This window comes from Vidua chalybeata, chromosome 16 (genome assembly GCF_026979565.1).
Source record: "Vidua chalybeata isolate OUT-0048 chromosome 16, bVidCha1 merged haplotype, whole genome shotgun sequence".
Lineage (NCBI taxonomy): Eukaryota > Metazoa > Chordata > Aves > Passeriformes > Viduidae > Vidua > Vidua chalybeata.
Window position 1 is genome coordinate 12,778,473 of NC_071545.1, and position 22,858 is coordinate 12,801,330.

General features: G+C 42.8%; 1 protein-coding gene across 1 annotated transcript in view; it reads left to right on the top strand.

Moving 5' to 3' along the window:
* The window catches only part of SDK1 (sidekick cell adhesion molecule 1), a 383,801-nt gene that overhangs the window by 291,463 nt on the left and 69,480 nt on the right, over nucleotides 1–22,858 (top strand). The window contains exons 23-28 of the mRNA XM_053957811.1: nucleotides 5,300–5,409; nucleotides 7,814–7,964; nucleotides 9,816–10,053; nucleotides 15,833–15,948; nucleotides 16,189–16,378; nucleotides 18,243–18,341. Of these exons, the coding sequence (XP_053813786.1) occupies nucleotides 5,300–5,409; nucleotides 7,814–7,964; nucleotides 9,816–10,053; nucleotides 15,833–15,948; nucleotides 16,189–16,378; nucleotides 18,243–18,341 (904 nt within the window). The remainder of the gene's footprint in view (nucleotides 1–5,299; nucleotides 5,410–7,813; nucleotides 7,965–9,815; nucleotides 10,054–15,832; nucleotides 15,949–16,188; nucleotides 16,379–18,242; nucleotides 18,342–22,858) is intronic.

The following is a 22,858-nucleotide window of genomic DNA, read 5'->3' on the forward strand; positions in this document are numbered from 1 at the left end:
TCTGCCTTTGATGTGGTCTGTTCTCAGGGGGTATTTGTCCATGCTGGGGTGCAAGCTGATGTTGCAACATCTGTGTTTTAGCATGGACAACCATGGCTGTGGTTGTACAATACTGGAATGGAGGGAGGGCTTTTGTCCTTCTGGATCTTTCATTCACTGACCCATGTACAGCTTTTAATAGCAGTGTTAAGTGTTTCATGCCTTGGCATTAAATTAAAAGCCACTTAAGGGGTGGTTTTGCACACTCTGATTTTAAAGCTGATGGTAGTGCCAAGGGACAGGATGACATTCAGCTATAAAACACTAATCTGTGATTTGGGCTCTTCATCTGTGTCCCTCCCCCTCTGTAAGCTGGGCAACACCTTTGCTTTGGACATCCCTGATAATTCTGACTCTTCTCTTCCATCCCTACTGGGAATTTACCTTTCACTCTCAATGTCAGAGTCCTTACAGACAAAATTCAGCTGTTTTGTATTCACAAACACAACCAACCTGCCACCAACGTGTTTTTCTTCTTTGTTCCTTTATTTGGCAGAAAGCTTCCTTGGTGAGGGCAGGTCTAGAAAATGTTCCAAGTGCTCCAGTTTGGCTGAAAGCCATTTTTGAAGTCTGATACTTCATGAACAATTTGGATGAGAAACACAGCTGGGAATTCCAGCTGACGTGAAATTTTTGTGCATCTGGCCTTGGTTTCTGCTTTTTGTTCCTGGGTGTAAATTCATGGGAGCCACTGTGGAACTAATTCTCAATTATGTCAATGAACATGAGAGGAGATCGAGTCTTTAAGAGTTTAGTGTTGGTAGATACTGAAATATCAAGCATTAAAAATCCCATTTCTGTGTTTCTAGTGCAGGCACATTCTGTACTTTTGAAGAGATTTTTTAAAAATCACTAGATTGTTTCTTTTCCATCATTTTATCTTGACTCAGGACTGGAGAAAAGTGGATTACCAAACAGAGAAATACAAAAATATACCAATGCTGTTTAAAAAATACTTCTAATATTTTTTTTTTCTATTACATAGAGTATCATTTAAAGGGAAGAGGCTCAAATGTAATATAAAAGTTCCACTGACACTTGTTCAGAGGGACCAGCAGTCCCAATTTCCTGTGGCTTTGACACTCACAGGAAACTTGTTCCTCTACAAAGAATTTCAGTAGATCCTTCCAGCCATCCTGTCCTCTCAGATGCAGTTAGAGCATATATTGCAGACTCTTTTTTTGGGGGCAATTTTCAGCCAAGAATGACTACAAATCCCTGCTGGTGTTCATGTAGTTTCATGTTTGCATTCTCTGGCAGTTGCAATCCAGTTTCTTGTTTATTTTTCTGGGTTTCTTTTTCAGGAAAAATGTGTAGAAATAGATCATGGAATGGTGTGGGTTGGAAGGGACCTTGAGGATCACCCATTTTCAACCCACCCTGGCTGTGCCTTGGTGGGTGCTTAGTCCACACCATCGAGCTGATTACAGAATCTGGGATAACTTCTGGCCAGTCAGGTGTGCTTTTCTGGTGATTAACATTATTTGCAGGCAGCACAAGGCCTGCAGAATGACTGAAAGCTGTTTCCAAAGAGGCATCACATTTCCAGCAGCCATGAGTGCATGGGCTATTATAGAGAGTTTTTGCTTAAAGCCTTTCTGCTGTTTTTAGAAAGGTTTTTGTATGAATGTCATGGTCAGCAGGAGCAGAGTTTCAAAGTGGTAAAACCTTTAAAGTATTATCTCTGTGTTGCCTTCTAAAGCTGTGGGTTGGGAAAGAAGTTGCAACTTTACCCATGAATTTGTGTGGTTTTGTGGGTGAAGCCAGTGACCCAGATAGGATTCATCCATTGCACCAGGTGATTCTCTGGGTGTCGTTTTCACTTCGGAGCTGGTAAATAAAGTGTCTGAAACTCTGACAGTTTTATGCCCTTGACAATCTCTAAATCAAAAATGGCTGAATCGATGTAAGGATTTAGTGAGGAAAAAAATTGCAGCTGGGCTGACATCCCCTGAACCAAATTTCTCCCCAAGCGATTTCAAATGTGTGAGTTATGGACCTCTAAAACGAAAACTCTGACACATCTTGAACTATAGCAGGACAAGGGCTACCTCTGTAATGTACAGAAACATTGTGTTTTCCCTTCCTGCAGTTAGTACTTTGTAACTGAAGTTTTGGAGGTGTTTCTGTCTTATACACATGATTTTTTTTCATGCCAAATTTTAATTTTTTGGGTTTTCTTTTTAAAGTCAGAATTCTGCAACTTTGCTCACGCAGTGCATTCCATCAGAAAACATTGAGTCATTTTATAAAATATGTAACATTTTCCTTTTAAAAAACGGAGAAACTAATGCATGGGGAAGAAAAAGGTTCTGACATCACTCCCGATATTGTTTTACACTGTCTCACTTCTGCAATAATAAAGGAATATGCCCTTCTATTGGATGTGTTGCCTTGGAAGCTGCTGAGGGATGGCAACGAATGTGCTGAGCAGCGATGGCTGGTGGCTGTTGAGCATTCTACGAAGCGTCTCGTGGGACAGAGGTGTTTTCATTGTGGCAGTCCTGGGGTCCCTGGGGGCTGTGGCCCCGTGGCACAGAGAACTGGGAAGGTGCAGAGTGTGTTCCTCCAGGAGTTTTTCTGCTGATGGTAACAGAGAAGCAGCTGGTGCTTCATCTGCCTCCCAAAACAAAGCACCCACGAGCGTGTGTGATCTGTCAACAAACACCATCCTGCTCTGAAGCGTGCATACACTGTTATCCAAAAAAACAGCTACAAGAAAGAAAAGCCTTTAACTTCACTTGATGTTCTGCAGAGCAGCCCAGGGTGGGCTCTCCTGCCCCTCAAAGGGCTCTTTTATCCCAACCAGTGCCCGTGGTTCTTTCTGCCTCGTGGGAATCCCTTTGTACTCTGATTTTTGAAACTGATAAGTTTCCTCTGATCTGGCATCAGAGTGTTTCAGCAAAAATAGCTTCCTTTTCCTTCCACAGCCTGAAACTTGGTATCTGCTATAGATTTTGGGGAAGTTAAAAATATAAAGTCCATCACTGAAGGTTTTCTTCTAAGGCTTGCTTCTGAGAACACATACATATATATATATATATATATATAAAATAAATAAATGAAACTTCTTCTGAGCAACATGGACCTAGTACAAGATCCTTAATATTTCCACCTTTTCAGCCTACCAGAAAATGTCTCACAGGGGCAATGTCAGCCCTGCTGGGCCTTGTGGTCCTTAATGTGTATTAATGACCTGCCTGCTCTGCACAGCAATGGCAACCTGTGGGCCCTTTTTGGGTTTTTTTCTCATTATTTTCTTAGGTAAGAAATGTTTTAAAAAGCTCTTACTGCGCTTAGAATACAAAAAAGACAACTTAGTCACCACTGGAGAATATTTACAGCCTCCAGAGCACTGTGGATTGTTGCTATAAAATTACTGCAGCACTTGGAGGTGATGCTGTTACATTCAAAATTTGCAAAAATAAGCATTTACCATAGACTTCCTACAGTATTAATAGAAAATTCATATAATAAAAAGTGTTCTCTGTTTCCTTGACTGAAATCAACACTCTCATCTTTTCTTTGTTTGTGTAGGGCTTTTTTTTTCTTTTAAATCTCTTTATCAACTCTTTGTTCTGCAGGTTCAGTTTAGGGATGTTCTGTTTTACTGTGCAGACCTGTCTCAACTAGTTTCCCTTCAGCTTCCACATCCATGGTCTTCACTACAATTTATGGAGCTTACTTAGGACTGGAAATTTTAAAAGGTCCATAATTTTCACTGCCATCTATTTTATATGTTGTTTAGTGTCTGGCAGTGACCTTGATCCCCAAAAAGTCTGAAAGGCCCATCAAGACCTGTTCAGCCACATCCTCCATGGAATCAGTGCTCTGCTGGGAAGATCAGAGAGGTTTCTTTCCACAGTGCAATGCAGAACTTACTTCTCTGGCCTAATTTTCTTTGTGTCATTTCTTCATGCACAAACATAAATATGCAGCACATCAAGTCCTGAGTGAGCAAAGAACTGAAACATCTATAAATAAATCAGGCTGCTTCTTCTGAAGGGGAAAAAAAAAAGAAAAGAGTGAATGAAACCTAATTTTCTATTTGAAGTAGTCGGGGTATGAGATACTTGGGGCTGTGGTGCCTGTCGAGTGTTTGACAGCATCTGTGGCTGTAACTCTTACACAGAACTTGCAAGGGATCTGTTTAAAAAAGATTAAAGGAAATAGCTCTTTACACAGTGGGTTGTGAGCTTATGCAATGAGTTGCCACAGCAGCCTGTGGGAGTAGATAGTGTCAGTAGGTTAAAAAGGGGTGAAGGTGTCTTTGTGGATGTTAAATCTGCAAATAGACACTGAAGGGAAGAGCTGCCCAGGGACCCCCTGGCACCCTTCAGCCCCTGACTGTGGATTCCAGGGTGAGGGAATTGGGCTACACCCACCCTTTGTGGCAGGAGAACATGCTCAGTGCTGGGGAGTTATTCCAGGGGCCTTGCCTGAGCTCCCCTGGGTTTCAGCACCTGCAGATCTCCAAAGTGAAGCCCAGCCATGCAGCCCTTCTCTTCTCCCCTTCTCCACACTCCTCCCATGGCTCGCAGGCACAGCCTTGCACACGCATGCTGCATCTTCCAGGTCAGGCTCTGGCCTCTCTCTCATTCCCTGTTGGTTTCCTTTAAAGTCCTGATTCACCTCCATTTAATCTCCAGAGAGCTGCATAGAAAGCAATGCTCAATTCTCATCAGTGTTTAGTCCCTTCTAACACTGCTGTGGCTGAGGGCCCACGTCGGGCAACATGTTGTGATTAATTACTACAAAGGGTTACTCATGGAAAAGTCTGGTCTAAGTGCAGAGCAGCAGATGAGGTTAAAACACTTTTGTTCTTTGACTTTGTTCTTGTTTCTCTGTCTTCATTTCCATGGCATTTTGCCTCCATTGAGACTTACTTAATATGCATCAGTTCCTGCGAGTTATTATCAAGACTATTTTTCATTCTCTTATATTACTACTTGATACTTTTGTATTGTGGCAGGAAGATTGAACAGGGTATTATTGCTCTCATGTGTTTTTTCTGGAATGGATCTTATCACAGGATCCAGTGAAGTCCCATCAGGTACAAGGAGACTTGGCTGGGTTTTCTCTTTACAAATAACTAGGCATATAAAAAATAGTACTAACTGGAAAATGTGTTTAACAGCATGTGTGCTTCCACTGCTGTGCTGACACACATTGTAAAAGAGGTTATATGTCTTTATTTTTATATATATTTAGATATATATATAACCTACTTTGTATTCCTTCTAACTTTTCCCTTGTACAGGTTGGTGTGCTGGGTGATGAAGAAGAATGGGTGACTCTTCACGAGGTGGAGAATGAACCTGATGCTCAGATGCTGGAGGTACCAAACCTCACTCCTTACACTCATTACAGGTAAGAACAGCAGATTCTGCAACATGGAAAAAAAAATTAGTAAATAGCAGCATGAAAAAGCTTTCCTAATCAGAAACATCTGATGGATTTTAGAATCTGAACGAAAGGGAAAAGCTTTGCTGTTTTCATAGGTTATACTTAAAATTACCAATCTGATATTGTCAATTGTAACTCACGTAAAATCCAGTTGATAACATTAAGAAGGAAATTTAAGTGCTCAATGAGATGCTTTTAAAAGTAACTGCTATCCTGTGACTTCTCTCCCTGAAGAGAGCACCAGTGGAACATCAGCCAGTGACAAATCAATCGCAGTTAAACTGGTGCAAACCTGTAATTACATATTTGCATCAGCTTAAACATCTCTTTATTGATTTAACTTAATTTGGTAACATCAGTTAGATGAAACCTTTGTTTATAGGAATTTACCAAGTTCAGCTTAATAGATATAAGCAATGCCTAAACTGATTGAGGTGACTCTGCATTGTGGGTGCACCCCAGTTAAACGAGATTGATTTTTAAATCAATCCAATCCAAGTGATGCTTTGGTATAGACAAGACTGGAGAATTTGAGGTGCTCAGCCCTAATGAAAAATACTTTCATGATCCAGCTTGCTAATGTAGAGGCTAGCGGAAAGGAAATCCAGTGGCAAGTGTTAAATCAGCACTCTAGAAACTTGTCCATTTTGTGCTGGCTGAAGGGGCTATTAACTAACCCATGTGCTGTTGTAAGCCAGGAGTAGGTGCAACCAAGGAGAGCTCATGTAATTTCCAACTGACTCAGTGCTGGCATGTAATTTTCCTCCCTTGGTCACAAACCTAGGAATATATTGAATTTCTCACTAACTCTCCACCGAAGTGTTTTAAACCTCATCTTCCAGAGCTAAATGTTTTACTAAAAGGTCTTTGAAAATTTTTTTGAACTTAAGTAGAGATTTCTGGTGCAGAGGTTTAGGAAAATTATCTACAGGTTAAGAGGATTTTGCTGTCTTCATAAAGAGAGATCCTAAAAGCTGAAAAGGCAGGGGTGAGCAGGAAAGTGCAGCTTGTACCACAGTTCAGCCTTCACTATCCATGAAGAATAAGAAAAACTTGCACACCCAGACAGGTGCATGGAGAAACATCTTTGGGATAGCAAAAAATTAAGAATATGAGAAATTTGGGGTGATTGTTTTATCCCTTATTTTAAACTTTTTTTGGTTTATTTTATTCTTGCTTCACATTTGCCTCTTGTTTTCATTAAATTCTGGCCTCACTTTCACACATCCACTTGCCCTTTGACATTTTTCGTTTCAAGGCAACTCCTTGAATTTTGCCTGGTTTTTGTCTCTCCTGCATGCACAGATAGGAACTTTTTTGGTTTTGCTTCAGTGTTGACCAATTTTATACAAATTTTTGAAACCTAGAAAGCTGATGCCAAATGAATTTGTTGTCCCCTGATCAGCTTCAGTCATTGCTCACTGAGGAAATGCATGGTGAGAGCTGCTTATCAGAGCACATCTTTACAGGCCATTCTTCTTTCCTGTATTTTGGGCCAGTGTTTGAGGGTGAAATCAGGACAGTATTCCTTTCATATGTTTCCTTCAGTGCACTTTGGAGAGAGATCAGAGCAGGTAAATAAACACTGCTGTGTTGACTGGCTCATTCTTTTCCCAAGCTTAGTGATTAGGTCCAAAAATTAAGGGTTTAATATGAGCAGATCACATCTTTATGTGCAAGTGCTGGGTGCTTCCAGTTGCTTGTGATGGGTGAGAGTATCTGAAATATACAGCACATCTTAATTATGTGGTGCTCCTTGTAAAAAAAGATTTCCCTAAATCTTTTGTGACCCAATAAGGACTTCTATTGTAGAAGAGATGGTTTCAAGCAGACAGGGTATTTTTTAAAGATGCATATCCATATTAAATAACTTAATCTTTCTTGTGCAGGAAGGCTGAAAATGCGGCACAGGGATAAATCAGCCTCTTTCAACACGTAATTGAGGGGAAATGTTATCACCAGTATATTTTTTATATTGACAGGGAATGAGACTATCCAAAGTTTGATATTTTAATACCTTTCTGAATGTATTGTATAAGCATCACCAGAGAAAATCACTTACTGCCAGCATAAGCTCATCAGGCTTGGTATAATTAACATAAATTTCTCACACAAATACCTAAGTTTCTAATAGACCCTAAGCTAATCTCATTTTCATTTTTTAAATACCTGAGAGGATCTGAAAGCAGTTACCATCAAGCATTCAGCAGTGAATACAAAGGGGACCCGCGTGCGGCGACCTTTGCGGAACATTGAGAAAGCCGCTAATTCGTATTTTTCCACCCGTCCTCCCTCCCTGGGGAAGCGAGGGAGCGTTCCCCGAGCCCTGACGGCGGCACTCACTGCCTCTTTTCCCCCCTTGCTCCAGGTTCCGGATGCGGCAGGTGAACGTGGTGGGCCCCAGCCCGCTGAGCCAACCCTCGCGGGTCATCCAGACCCTGCAGGCCCCGCCGGACGTGGCCCCCGGCAGCGTCACCGTGCGCACGGCCAGCGAGACCAGCCTGTGGCTGCGATGGGTGGTGAGCAGCCCGAGGGACGTGGGGATGGGGATGGGGCTGCTCCCCGGGCAGCCCTCCCAAAGTGCCTCCTCCTTCTCCTCATGGCGCTCAGCGCGCAGGAGCAACGGCCAAATTGTTTCCTTTTCCAGACTAGTCGGAAATCTGAGCCTTGCCTTAAGTGCCTTATTAATCAAATAAATTGCCTACTGCCACTGTTTCTGCCACTTCATCAGGGGAATGTGGCTGTGTGTAAAAGCTTGGCTTTGAGGAGCTCCAGGACCACAGTCTGGGTCAGTGCGAGGGGCAGGAACGGGACGCTTGAGCCAATTTGCCGCATTCCAGGGCTCGGTTGTTTGCCCTGTACAAAACGGTCCCCAGAAGGTGCACCCCAGTCATGGGCAGCATCCTGTGGTTCTCAGAGCTGTGGTGCAGCAGCAGCAGCAAGGCTGGCTCTCCTGTGGGAAGATTAGATTTAGCTGAGTCGGTGTGGAATTATGCGCTAAAATGCAGAGATAAACGATTAATTGCGAAGATGCGGCAATTGCTGACATCACTGTGCCCCTTTGCCCATCTCAGTTACCTGCAGAGTTGCCACATTGGGATTTACTTGGCAATTAACCTGCTCCAGAATGGTTTTTCTTCACCCCTGTTAGGCAGAGTTTTCCACAGGGGTTACTGTGGTGTGAAGTTGATGAAGCACAGGTTTCCTTTTGCCCAAATGTTAGCTTTTCCATGCATAAACTCATTATGGCTGGAAGTCAAAATCAGGCTGAGGACAAGAGGACTTTTCTCCTGTTGGAAAGGAATAATTCCAGTTTCTCAACAGGACACTGCACTTAATGCTGAACCTTGCCAGACCAAAACCTGAAGCTTGAAGTTATCACCTCACTACCCACAGAAGAGCCATTGCAGTTCCTTTGAGAGGCCCCACACAACTCTGTCATGGCTTTTCTGTGTGAATATCATGCCCATGTTGGTACTGTATCCAGACCTACATATCTTCCATCAAAATTAACTCCAGGTTGCTTTAAGAGCCTTTAAAACGTTAAGATTGTGCTAACTGAAAGCCTATTTTCCTTGAGTCAAACTGTAGGGTTCAGGAGAAGCAACAGCCAGCTAAAGATGACCTGATAAACACTTTTCACGGTTAATAACATCAATATTTGAAAGTGTTTAATGTCTTTTATTTCAAGACCTGCAGGTGAATCTGTTTTCCCCTGGGAGCTGGGGATTCCTCCCTTCCTGCAGAATGAGGGTCACACTTCTAGCCCTGCATGCCTGCGGGGTAGAGTCTTCTAAGCTGTGAAATGTTAATGTGTATCCAGCTTTCCCAGTGAATCAGAACTGAATCTCAGCCATCCGTGGCATCGTGTAGTTAGTTTTACCGCAGAAAAACTCCAAACTTCATGAAGTAGGCTAATTATTTCATATTTTAATCTCTGAAATTGCTTGGGGAGTTAGAATACTAGAATGAATCTCTACTGATAAATGAGTAGGCAGAGAGTCAGTAAAAAAAAGGGCAAAAAATGTACGATAAATGAATTTGTCACATGCTTCAGCAATTTATCATTCATTTCCATAATTAATCACAAAGCTCTGAAATACATTGTATTCATATAATCTCTGTTGATACACCCACAGCAAAGGGCTTGGTTTTGTGAGCAAACCTACTTGGCTCAAAATTAAGGTAAAAAATCAAAAGAAAAACTCCAAGCAGCACACGGAAACGTAGAGATCACAAATCATAAACTAGAAAAATCAACCTCTCGATCATTTTTGCCTTGCTATGGCCCGTACACGGGTTCAGGCAGCCGTGCAGGGCCCTGGCCGTGTGTGCTGACGGGAACGTTGTGTTTTCCTGTCGCTCGCCAGCCGCTGCCTGACACGCAGTACAACGGGAACCCCGAGTCCGTGGGGTACAGGATCAGGGCGTGGCGCGCGGACCTGCCAGCCCCAGCCCTGCTGAAGGTGCTCGCCGACCGCCTGGCGCGGGAGTGCACGCTGGAGGAGCTGCAGGAGTGGACGGAGTACGAGCTGCAGATCCAGGCCTTCAACGCCATCGGGGCAGGGCCCTGGAGCGAGGCCGTCAGAGGCCGGACGCGCGAGTCGGGTGAGTCCAAGCACAGAAAACCCAGGAAATTCACCACTTTCTGCCCTTTTGTTCAGATTTTAATTTTTAAGTTTGGTGTTTCGATGTCGGGTGGGGCTTTTTTTTGCTTGCTGAGCCGTGAAATCTGAAATTAAATTAAAAAAAAAACTATCTTGAGATGCGCTGCAGGCAAAAAGACATACAGACATTTGAAGGGTTGTTTCTTTTTTTTTATTCCTACCTTGCTTTCATGCACAAACCTTCAGGTTTTTTATTTAAAGCAAACAGAACAACTCTCCCCGTTTCTGCCCCAGTGTGGACAGCACGAAGAGAAGTTTCTATAGAAACTTTTCTGGCTGAGATGCTCTCTCATGCTTCCTCTTCCTCCCCGTACTCCATTTACCCTAATCCTCCCCTTTTCCCCATCTACTTCTAGCCTGAGGCACATTCTCTCACAGCTGTTGTTACCTGAAATTTCATTTCAAGCACCAAATAATTCTAAAAGGGCACAAGTCACATTAGAGAGCTGATTACACAGAGAGAAATAAAATAATTATCTAGGCTTCTGATGGCACGTTTTCAAACCTGCCTTCCAAAATTGTGTGTACAAGGCTGTGTAGACATAACCTGCTCACAGACCTGGAGCAGCAGGGCTGTATTGTTGAGCTGAATTGTCCAGGCAAGCACAGAGACTTCAAATATCAGAAGGAAGCTGTCACTCTCAGGCAACAGTAAATTACTGTTAGCTCAGGAGAACAGTGAAGGCAGAAGTTGAAAAGATGCTCTCTAGCTGTTAACTTCCCCAAAACTTATTTCCACACCTACCCTACATGCACCTGGGAAATGAAAAGTTATGTTGCAAGTTAGCAACAAAGTGGGTGACATGTGTGGTTTAAAAGTTTAATAATAAATCTATTTGTGACACTTCTTTGTGCAAGGTTCAATGCTGACTTTTTTTCCTGGGTTTTTTTTTTTTTTGCAATTTTTCATCGTTAAAGAAGTTTTGGGATTTAATCCTGTGCATGCCTGATGTGTGCATGTCTGTGCCCTGTGTACCACGCAGTGTTCCTTGGTGGGAAGCGAGACCAGGCACAGCAGGGCTTGGTCTGCTGGTTCAGATAACTCTGCTTTGAACTAGCCAGGGAGAAAGCTAAACAAAGTCATCCCCCTCCATTGAAGTGTTGCTCTTTGGGAAGGAGTAATTGGAAAGCGATTGCCAGAGGTATTTTAAAGAAGGCTTGTGCTGGAGTTAGAGATAGCACAACCCAGACAAAGCAGTTCTGTGTCGTAATAAAAAGATATCACAGCCTCCACTTTCGCCTCTCCGCTGCTCTTCAAACACTTCTTTTGAAATGTAGTAAATACTAAGATTAAGTCATTTCATAAAACCTTAGGATTGCAGCACTCTTGCTCGGCATCTAAAGATCAGAGGTTATGCGTGGATCTGGCATTTTCTCTGGGAGTATTAAGGGACTTGAAACTGATTGTGGGAGGCACACAGAACCCGGGATCAAAATAACACAAAGCTGTGATCTAGGCCGTAAGGACTCGTTTGGGTTTTTCCATGTGTTTGCTTTGATACTGACATCTGATTTCTTGCACAGAGCAAGTCGGGGCTCAGACTTTTGGCTGTATCTTCCTAGATTTAGAATACACAAGATGTGCTGGCTTAGCAGCAAACTGTATGAAAGCACTTCAGGGAATCTGGAATTAACCTGTATGCACAGTCAAATGGGGTTAAAATGCAAATAAAAGATATTTAAAGCCAGAGCGAAAGGTCAAAGCACTTTTAGGTCTGTCTTTGGAACTATAAGAAAAATTCTATTTATCACTTATGTTCTCCAAGCACTTCCAAATATTTCTTTTTCCGTTTTTTAGATACAGAGTCTTAGGGAAGTTGGTTTGCTGGTGCTGGGGGTTGTAAACGTGCCACACTGCTGGCCAGAGGTGCCTTGGCCAGGATCATGTGGTGCTTCATTGGCACAGCTCCTGGTTCCATGTTTTATGCCATCCAAGGAGATAAGGAGTAGAGCCCAGGCACTAAACCAGGTCGTGGTATCTGATGGCAGTGCAACCACTGGAGCCCTAAGTCTTTATTGAAAATAAAGCTCTGTTTGAGCATTTGTTTACTTTAGCTTGTGCAATCACAGCACTGATAGCTGAGCACAAATGCCAACAACAATAGTGGGGCATGTCATTACAAGTACTCACTGGTTTCTGAAGCTCTTGAATATATAGAACAAATCAAAACCAAAGAAACTATGAGGGAATAAATAATGCTGTAGGTTTGGGTAACACTGGCTTGAAAAACAGTTGGGAATTCCTAAAATGAGAATCTGGGATAGGGTTGCAAGCAGCTGAAGGCAGAGGGAGATGAATTGGGATTTTTAAACAGGACAGGTTCTATCAATCCAAAATGTTTTTGTAATGTTAGAAATTAAATAGCTCATTAAATTTTACAGTGTAAAATAACTGCAGAGTAACAAGCTCAGTTTCCACTCAATAAATTGACAACGATGGTAGGTCCAATATAGAGAAAGCAAGAAATTGCAGAGGCATCTGATGCATTAGAACAACCTTGGCAGGGCTGCTTCCTCTTAGATGCATACCCTGTTGCTTTCAAAAAAATTCATCTCAGATACACCTAACCCAGTGCCTTAATGGATTCTGTGCTCTTAATATTCAGCTACATGAATGTGTACACTTGTCTTACAGGATGAGCTACTGTAGGAGCATGGTCACACATCCATGGCAAGGATCAATCTCCCAGAGCTTGGGAGTCTGACCTTCACAGAGCAGTTACTGTGCTGTGATGGAGCATCTCTTGATAATTCACATGTGGTCCAGTGTCACTGTGGGAATTTGTCAGTTTGTACAAGCTGAGGATTTGGCCTGCAGTACCTAATTTTATAGGCAAAGTGGATGTGTGCTGCAGCTATGCTACTTTTGCTGTGAACCTTGCTGGAAATTTGCCCTTCTTAGCAGACGTCAGATGTACAAAGTGCCACTTTAATTTTTGCTTTCAAAAAGAGTGAGGGATGTGCAGCTAAAGTGAGCTGCAAAAATGCAGAGAACTGCATTCCACTCTCTAGCTTTCCTAGAAAGCCAGAATACAGACTAGTTTACTAAAAGCTCCTTTTGGCCCAGTTAGAGACATAAAACGATATAATTTGCTGTACATCAGATGTGGCTGTGTCAGATGTAGAAAGAAGATGCATGATTTTAGATGCCAAAGTGGATAACCTTAAAAACTTGAGCTGTTATTGACGTTCCAGTGCAAAGTGCCAGTAACTCTGTGATTTCCTACGTTTGATCTTCTGAAGTGCTCCATGCTGGCACTTTGCTGGATTAGCTCATCGTTTAGTTTCCGTGTTGTTGGTTCATTTTGTTAATTTTGTTCATGCTCTGGGATTTTTTCGGACACTGTTGCTTGGCTTCTGTGCTGCTCTTGCAGGTTACAAATGAGAACTCAGCTTTTTGGAGCTTATAACAAAGTCTTCAGTGCAACAGTTTTAGGAAGCCAGCATTAGAGAAGGGAGCTTGCAGAGGAAAGAGGGATTATGTGCCTCACTCACTAATTAGTCTTAGCAAACTATAATTTCTTCAAATCACAGCTTCCTGAGAGAGGAGATGGGTCAGAGAAATGAAGGTTACCTTTCAATTCATTCTTAAAGGGTCGATCAATGTCTGTTACTTGATAAAAGGCTGGCAACAATAAGATCCATAAAATCACTTGCAGTTTCTGAATTCATATTAGAATCAAATTCTCGACGCTGAGGTGAGGACTGAAGATTTAAAGCTTGCTCAATGAACACAAGGATTCTTACCATTCAGGCATTGGACTCAGATTCCTTTCCAGTGAGAGGGGGGCATTCAGCTGCTCAGTCACTGGCAATTGAGAGGGGTCTGAACCTTCTTCTCTCCTTTGTCAGATACCCAGTGCCCACCAGCAGTGTGACCATCCTCACCTCAAAGCCAGGCTGCCCTCGGGGCCAGCCCGGGCACAGCCTCTACCTTCTGTAAATTCAGGAGAGTTCCCAGCTGCTGATCAAAGAGGAAAATAAATATTTGTAAAATAAAGTAACTTTTTCTCTTTTGAAAGGCCTCAAACCAGATAAAATAGAAATAAATGTGGCTGGAAAGGGCTTCTTTCCTCCGCACATCCTGGCTTCTTGCGGCCCACCTCCACCCTTTCTCTCTTCAGGAGTGATTCATGTGGGAGTATCTCTTTGTGAAGATCTACAGATAAAGTTATGGCAGCTATCCAAAGACATTCATGGCTCCTGGCAATCTATTTTCCTTTAACATAATTATATCCTTGTGGGGGATAAATCTGGGAGAAGATTTAAAACAAAAAAAAAGACACTTCAGTGTTAGAGGGGGGAAAAAATTGGATTTGAGTCTGCTGCAGTGTCATGTGATGGTGCTCTGTTTCTTATGCCCCAAATAATTAGTATCAGGGAAATTGTTTCAGAAATTACTATCTCTGCCGTTAACCCTGAGTGCACAGGGGTGGGGGTACCACGTTTTGGGGGTGGCATTTTTCCATTTTTATTAATTCTGGTGTCATACTCATTATCTCATTCACGTTGCTAGGAGCTTCAGGAGCTCGCCTCCAAAACAGCAGATCTGTTCTTTCACTCGGACAGCCAGGAAAGCTTTCCTTTGGCAGAGCTTTGGGCTGCTTTTTGTGATATATTCAGGCCCTAATCAAGCTGTACTGTCCCTAAGTGCTTGTGTAACATAACTTGGTGAATGTTCCCTGGAGGTCTGACAGGTGTATCAGGCTTTAGAAAGGATTGTACCCTTCAGATGCTGGAAATGCCATGGGGAAAAAATGCGAAAGGGCAGCATAAAATGTGAACTCTTAAAAATAGCCTCACATCCTGCTTGCATAACGTGACATGCTATTAAGCTTGCCTACAAAAGGCTGCAGTTGTGTGGTTCTGCAGCACTTCGGGTTTTAATGGCATGGGAAAATGCAAGTTTGCTCTTCTCTGGAGTCAGAGAAAATTACAGTGTTCCTGTGCCATCAGTCCTAATGATGTTTGCTGTTTCATGAGAGCAAATTTTGCAACATAGATGAAATAGGCATCTCTCATTGACACCGTATCAATCCCTGAAAACACTCCTGGTTAATGCATCCATCTCTAATTGATGTCTTGCAAATGTTGAGTGCTATCACATCATCAAAAGGCTGCATAGGTTAAAGAATTTCTTACTGAAGTGGGAGTGCTATCCAAGGGGGGGGAATTATTGCTAGACAAGACAAGATGTTACAATTTCCTTTCAGATAATATAGGAAGCCATGGGGGCCTAAAACTTCTTGTTAGAACAGATCATGCTCTAAGATAAACTCACATTCAGAGAGAGTTCTGGGGTTTGGCCTAGGGAATAAAAGGTATGGTAAAAAAATACTGGGGGATAGGCTTCTGGAGAAGTCCAGGAATTTAAACCTGGTTCTAATTACTGCAAATATATGGAATTTGAAATTTATTCATAGCTGTCAATATTTACTGTCTGTCTGTAGACACTGATAAGTATTAAATGTTTAGCTCTTTACAAACATTGTCATTTCTGAGATGAACTGGCAAGAAATTGTGAGACAGGCTGAAATATAAAGATGATGTAGAATGAATACAAGAAGAGAAGGGATTTTCTAAAATCTATTCCATTTCTTTTGGGTTTGAATACTCTTCTATGGGATCCTGGAAGATTCCTGGGCAGGTAGGGATATGGAGAAAAATGATCTGCTGTGTCTGACCTGTTTCTGCTCTTTGGTGATGCTGTGTGGTTCCAGTTCCCTCTGCTCCTCCTGAGAATGTCTCTGCTGAAGCCGTGAGCTCAACCCAGATCCTGCTGACCTGGGCAGCAGTTCCTGAGTCTGAGCAGAATGGTCTCATCCTGGGCTACAAGGTATGCAACTGGAGTTTCAGCCTCATTTGATTTTTAGTGTAATACCAGGACATGATTTTGTATTTGTTACTTATTATTCATCTGCTGGCTATTCTTAGTGTTCCAAAGACAGCTGGAGAAGATACAGGAAGTGTGCTGGCTTTGAAAGGGATGGTTGGTGAATGTAATCTCATTTTATTCTGGGTGACAAGGAGGAATCTCCCTCTTTCCCTCTGTGTCTCATCCACATTTATCCTGCAGATCCTTTACAAAGCAAAGGATTTGGACTCGGAACCCAAGAGCCAAACAGTGAGAGGGAACCACACCCAGTCAGTGCTGCTCTCAGGCCTGAGGAAATTCGTCCTGTACGAGCTCCAGGTGCTGGCATTCACCCGCATTGGGGATGGGGTCCCCAGCTCCCCAGCAGTGACAGAGAGAACCAAGGATGATGGTGAGTTTAAAGGTTGCCAAAATAACCATCTTATTTGATTTAACCTTTTAATGCAGATTTCTTCCAGTGGTGCAAGTGTAGGTAACAAATATTTGGATTTTGGGGGGATTGTTTTTTCAGCTTTGAACCCAGAGGACATTGGCTGTACCTGGTCTATAACTCAGCAGTATCCCATTGGTCATGGGCTGGGAATCTGGCAAAAGCACAGAAAACCACTGTCCCCTATTTCCTCCTTCCCTGCAGCTAATGAAGAGGAAGAAAACTTCTAATATTGAACTTTGTCGCTTGGTGGAGATAATTTCTATTGAAGACAATTTTAGAGCCCAATTATAAATTCCGATTGAAGTTCAATCATGCTAAAAAAAAAATTGCTGCAATTGAAAGCAATAAACAAATCTGGGTCTGACTGGACTGAACGAAAGAGATGGAATTTGTGACTTCAGTAATTCCACTCGCCTTTTTTTTTTTTTTTTTTTTTGACCCCAAAAGAACAAGGTATTGACCTTGGAAGATGATCCTACCAGCTTCCTTTTGCAGCTGCCTCCAGCACTTCCCAGGGGGTTCCCAGTGCAGTTGGATGTCCTGAAGGAACCCAAGCAAGCACTCCCTGAGCACACTACTGTGGTGGAAGCATTCCTGCTGATGGAATTCTACAGAAATTTGGTGCAATTCTTGAAATACCTTTGGGCTTTGCAGATGCTAAAACTGCTTTTACTTTCATTACCTTTTCAGGAATAAATAGGTTGAGATCAGTGTGAGAGGCTTCTGTTTAAGTCTTTCTCTTTCTCATCAAAATCTTTTCAAAATAATAATGAAGTAAACATTGGTTTACACAAGCAAATTCATTAAGGTAATTTGGTTGGGCTCAAAACACATCCAGACTTCTGGCTTAACAAAACGTTTTCCATGCAGTGCAGGGAAGGAAGGAGTGGGAGTATGTGGGGTCAGGAATAGGGGCAAGAACACCCTGACATTTTTTAGCCTTTTCCTCAGCATACTCCCTGTGTGTGGACCTGGCTTTTCTTTGAAAGGAAAAATAAGAAAAATTACTGTTAGCAGAACTCTGCGGGGAGAGAAAAGCACTCAATGAAATGTACATATCAGACTGTAATGAGAAATACTTAAAACTGTTTGTTTTGGATAACCCCATTATAGCAGTTCCCTCCTTAAGTGCATGTTGGCAAATGAAATTAATTGTTCTTCCATCTCCATACCCCTGACATAAATATGTTGTGTCTCCTCTGGGCTCAACTTAATTAAAAGTATCACCAGGAGTAATGCAGGTGGAATTTGTGCTGAAGGGGAAAATTCATGGATGGTAATGTATGAATTAGCATCTCCTCACCTCGTGAACCTGGGCTGGTCAGTGCCATTTGTGTTAATGTGCCTCTCACCTGCCTCAGGTTCTCCTGCTCACACCTCAGTGTTTAAAATGCAAATGTAAAGTTGGGAAGCAGTTCAAAGCTGGTGCTGATGACACAGGGAAGGGATATTATTGAATTCCAACAGGTAGGAAGTGGATTAAGCTATATAACGCTCTGTAAAGGCAGCTTGATTCATAGTGTGTTCTCAGTTACACCAGTGGTGATGCTGCAGTGAGAAAAGTCCTACAGAGCTCAGAGCTCATGGTGCAGTAAAAAAACAGTGTAGGGTACACTGGTCTGTGCTGTGTTTGGTGTCTGAGGGTGTTGGAGGCCTTTATCCATAGACAGAATGTGTATTTATATACAGAATAAATTATAGTAGGCACGTGCCCTGTTGGAGAGATACAGCTTGGGTCGTCATTCTGTACAGGGTGAGCAGAAAACCTGTGATCCCTGTGATGTGCAGCCCTTGCTGCCATGCCCTCTGTGTTGCCTTGCAGCCCCCGGGCCCCCCGTGAGGCTGGTGTTCCCCGAGGTGAGGCTGACGTCTGTGCGCATCGTTTGGCAGCCACCGGAGGAGCCCAACGGGATCATTCTGGGTAAGGTGGAGCAGCAAACCCCGGGCTGGGAGTGGAGGGATGGAGATCAGAGCAAGCTACAGCTGTTGGGTTTTCCTTTGCCTTGCACATAAGCAAATCTCTGGTGGATGAAAAGAAAATGTGCTGCTGTCAGCTGAGGGGCTGTGGTGAGGGGACAAGTCCGCAGGGCTCCGTGGTGTGGCTTTTCCTGAGCCAGAACTCGGCGTTGTTCAAGGCCCCATGTCTGGATGTCATCTCTCCTCCCATCTGCATTTGGGCTGGTAACCTGTTTGGCTGACTGTTGGGAAAACTGCCTGGAGACCTGGATTTTCCCCACCTCTGCCAGACACGCCCAGTGTTTCAGTTTTATGTGTGCTTCCATTTTATTGCTTCCTTGAGATAATATGTCTGAGAGGTCATGAGGAGTTAAATCCTATTTGCCCTTCCATCAAGGGAAGGAGAGCAGCAAGGCATGGCAGGAATTTGCAGAAAACCTTCTCACCTTCCTGCTCTCATAATTCCTGGGTTGTCTTTGCAATATGTGCACCAGCCACTGTTGCACTTAAAATGTGAAGACTTTTACAATGTAAGAATCCATTCCTGCCTCTAAAATTAACTTAGCTCATAGTTACCAAGCAATTTAGTGTTTTCTGCTGCTGCTGAGCACATTTTACAGTAGTTCTGGCTGGTGAGCAAAGATTTGTGTCTCAATTCTGAGAACAGAAGCAAAAGCTTTTGTTTTTATCTAGCACTCAGCCTGCCAGGCCTTTCTGCTTCTAATTTCACTGCCATCGTTCAGGCTCACGTGTTGGCTTCCAGCAATATTCCCTAAAGCCTTCCTTGCTGGCTGGAGGGTGCCTGCTTCAAATGCTCCTGCAGAGGTGGCATTGCTTTAAATACAGAACTCATCCTGCATTGCACTTAAATCTTGAGTCAAGAACTCAAAGTGTTTGCTCAGGTGTGTAGTTTATCAAAGTGATCCTGGCATCTGAAGACACGGGGAAATCATCAAACAGCATCCAAAGACAGATGCTGCAGGATTTTCTGAGCTCGAGGAGGAGTCTGTGTGAAGCCTGGCAGCGGTGAGCGGCCAGAGATGGATCCACGCAGCGTTTCTCTGCAGCTCAAGGAAGCTTGGCTTCCAGGTTGTCTTGTGGGTTTGATTTGTTGCTTTTTTTTAAGGAACTGTGTGTCCTAGAACTTGCTCTCAGCAGAGATTGAGATTTGAGTCACAGGATGTGGTTAAGGAGAAAAAAAATCATTTGATAGGAATGAGGAGAAAGCACAAAAGACATTTTGCTCCCCCAACTGTGTTCCAGCCTCTCACGTTGCTGCACTTTGTCGGCCTCATTTGCTGGAGTTGCTGCAAGATCAGTGGAGTAGGAGCTCTCCTGTATTTTGTCTTTGCAGAGTGCTTTGTGCAGTGCATCCCCTCCGCAGCTGGTTCTTGCTCACTGCCATTATGGTGATGATAAAATCATACAAAAAACAGGGTTGGAAGGAAAGGGAAAAGCTGTCCCTTAAAGAATCTCTAGCATGTTTAGCATTTAGAGTGTTGTTTCCAATGTCTTTCACAGCCCATGGCCAATAAGACATCCCAGGACACTTCACACAATCCTTGTCTACTCTGATGGTGTAACTAAGTCAGTTCATGTCCCACTGTTCATTCCTGCTCTTTCCCACAGTACACTTCCAGGTCAGCCAGTCCTCCTTTCACAAGAACATTCAGCTTTTTCTCTTTAAGTGTGATAATTTGCAGATGCCTTTATTGAATTTCATCTCACTGATTCCAGACCATCTCTCTTCATTACCCAGATCTCTTTAAATGACACTCATGTCCTCTAAAGTGTGCACAGCTTGGTTTCATTTTTGGAGTTTGCAAGCAGATTGGCAATTCCATCAGCGAGGTCATTAATGAAAGTATTAAACAGGACCAGACTCATTCATGAGGTCTCATGAGAGCTTACTGTGTCCTCCCAGGTTGTTAGCAAATCATTGATAACAACATTTTATTTTTTTTAAGCATTCATTTCAAAATGTGTGGTGTTTTTCTTAGATTCTGTTATTGTGTTTGCTTTTGGTGGGACTGTGTGCAACCATATTAAAGCCTTACTCAAAGTCAATGTGGATCATATCTACTCTTCCCACCTGGCCAATTACACTGTCAGAATGGAAAACAGATTATTTGGTATTTATTATTTGCTCCAATCAAAGAGATATTGGCTGTTCCCTGGCACATTATTATCCTCATGGATGCTTGTATATTGACTCATATTTTTTTCCAGGTTCTTTCTGTGTATTGAACATTAGTTTGATTTGTCCATAATTCCTTTGGTCGGTCTTGCCTCCTTGTAAAAGACGGTGTACTCTGTTTGCCCTTTTGTAATGTTCTGGGATGTCACCTGTCGTGCACAAATCCTAGAAGAGAATGGCTAATTATTCAGAGATGGCTCCATCTCTGCAGGGCAAATTTCATCAGGCCTTTCTGACTTGATTACATCCAGCTTAACTAAATATTCGTTAACCTGTTCTCCATTCCAGCCTGCATCCCTTCTTACATTGTTGTCACTTTTAATTTGTGTGGAGAATCTTGTCAGCACCCACTTCTTGTTGTGTGTGAAAATGCAGCAGTGCAGGTACCAGCCTTCCTTCCCTCTCTGCCTCACCTGTCTTGTGCTCATTTTTCCTTCCTGCTGGCTGACCTGTTCTCCTCCTCTGCCTCAGATTTTTAATGTATTTATGAAATCTTTCTCATTTCCTTTGCTGCCCTTCAGGTGATAACTCACTTTGCTCTTTGGCCGTTCTGATTTTGTCCCTATGTGCCTGTGCTGTCTATTTATACACTCCCTTAGACCTGTGTCCTGTTTCAACTTTTGTCCAATTCACTTTTGATTTTCAGGTCATTAGTGAGCTCTGAATGCAAACATATTGGCCTCTTAACATCTTTTGTCTGCGTTGGGATAGTTGTACCTTTTTTTTTTTTTCCTCTTAAAATGGTCAGCTCACCTGGATTCCTTTTTCCCTTAGAATTCCTTCCCAGGGAGATGTCACCTGCCAGTCCCCCCATCCACCTCTTTGAAATTCATTGTCTTTATTCAACAGTTCTCACTTTTATTTTCTCAATGGTAGAAATACTGAGGTTCCTGGAGGAAGTAGTTAGCTGCCAAAGAGAGAAAAAGGGAAAATTGCTCATGCTGGGTACTTCTGTGATGTTTCCTAAGAAGTGAACTGTGCTTCAAAAATAGATAAAAAACTACGTGTAACGTTCTAAGGAAAGGTTGCAAATTTGGGGAGTTTGGGGTTTTTATTTTTTCCCTGCACGCTTTTTACATCTCATTACTATAATGAACCTCCAAAACACCACTCCAACCCTCCAGTCAAGTGCACCAAAGTGGAGTCATTGGGAAAAATAAGTGAACATAATTTTGTGCGCTGCCCTTCTATTCACTCCTGGGGCTCAAAAGAAAAACCACTTGCTTTGCAAGAGCGACTTATATACAGAGCCTTTGAACTAATGTTCCTGCTCTGGCTGCCTTGTCCTCTGAGCATACACACACCTTTGCAGCTAACATTTTTGTAATCTATATAAAAACATGTTCTAGCATTTCAGAGAGAGATTAGCAGGATGAAATACTGGCAGGCACCAAGAGGGAAAACCACTTGTTTGTTTGCTTAAATATTTTACCATGCAAGACTGTGAGATATTTCCCTTTTTCCTTCTGGGAATGTTACTCCAACCATCTGAGACTTCACTCCGTCTTCCTCTCTGCACTCAGTTCAGCCAGCACCCACATAGTTCCCTCAAATACTATTAAAGATAAATGAGGCATTAATGTGCATTTGTGCACTTCAAGCTATGAGCTCCCCCTGAAAACGAGAGCTATACCCACATCCTCCCTGGCCCTGGTTAGTATTCCTCACGGTATCCTCGTATTTAGCATTTACCTGGAGCTTATTGCAAAAAAAAAAAAAAAAAAAAGTGTAAGAACTCCGCCGAGAATTAGAACCAAAATTGGATGTAATCCATGTTTGCAAATTCCTATTTTGATCCCAGGCTGCATTTGCACACCCGCTGGCCCTAAAACAGATAAGCAGGAAAATCAACAAACTGGATTGCTGCTCCGCCGCGCCGAGCGTAACCTCGTGGTATCGCTCAGCTCTCCCCGAGTTCTGTGACAAATTAATAATTGTTTGTATCTCTGCTGCACCGTGGCCTGCACCAACGGGTGCTGTCACTTCTTGAAGGGCTTTGTATGGTGATGAGCTTGAAAGCTTTTTGATATTCATGGGGTGTTGTCACCCTCCTGCTGCCTGTTTGCTTCGGGGAATCCAGCGGTTGTGTTGCGGTGACCTAACGTTTAACAGGCAGCTGCCATTTATTGAGTTTGGGAAGTGTGCAGCTCATGGAACTGCTTGCACTTTGTGCAAAAAAAAAAAAAAATGCTCAAAAAGATGCTGAAATGAAAAATAAGCCTAGTTTCAATGAGTAAATAAACTCCTGAAGACTTGATCTTTCAGGAGGGTTTTTAATGCTGTTT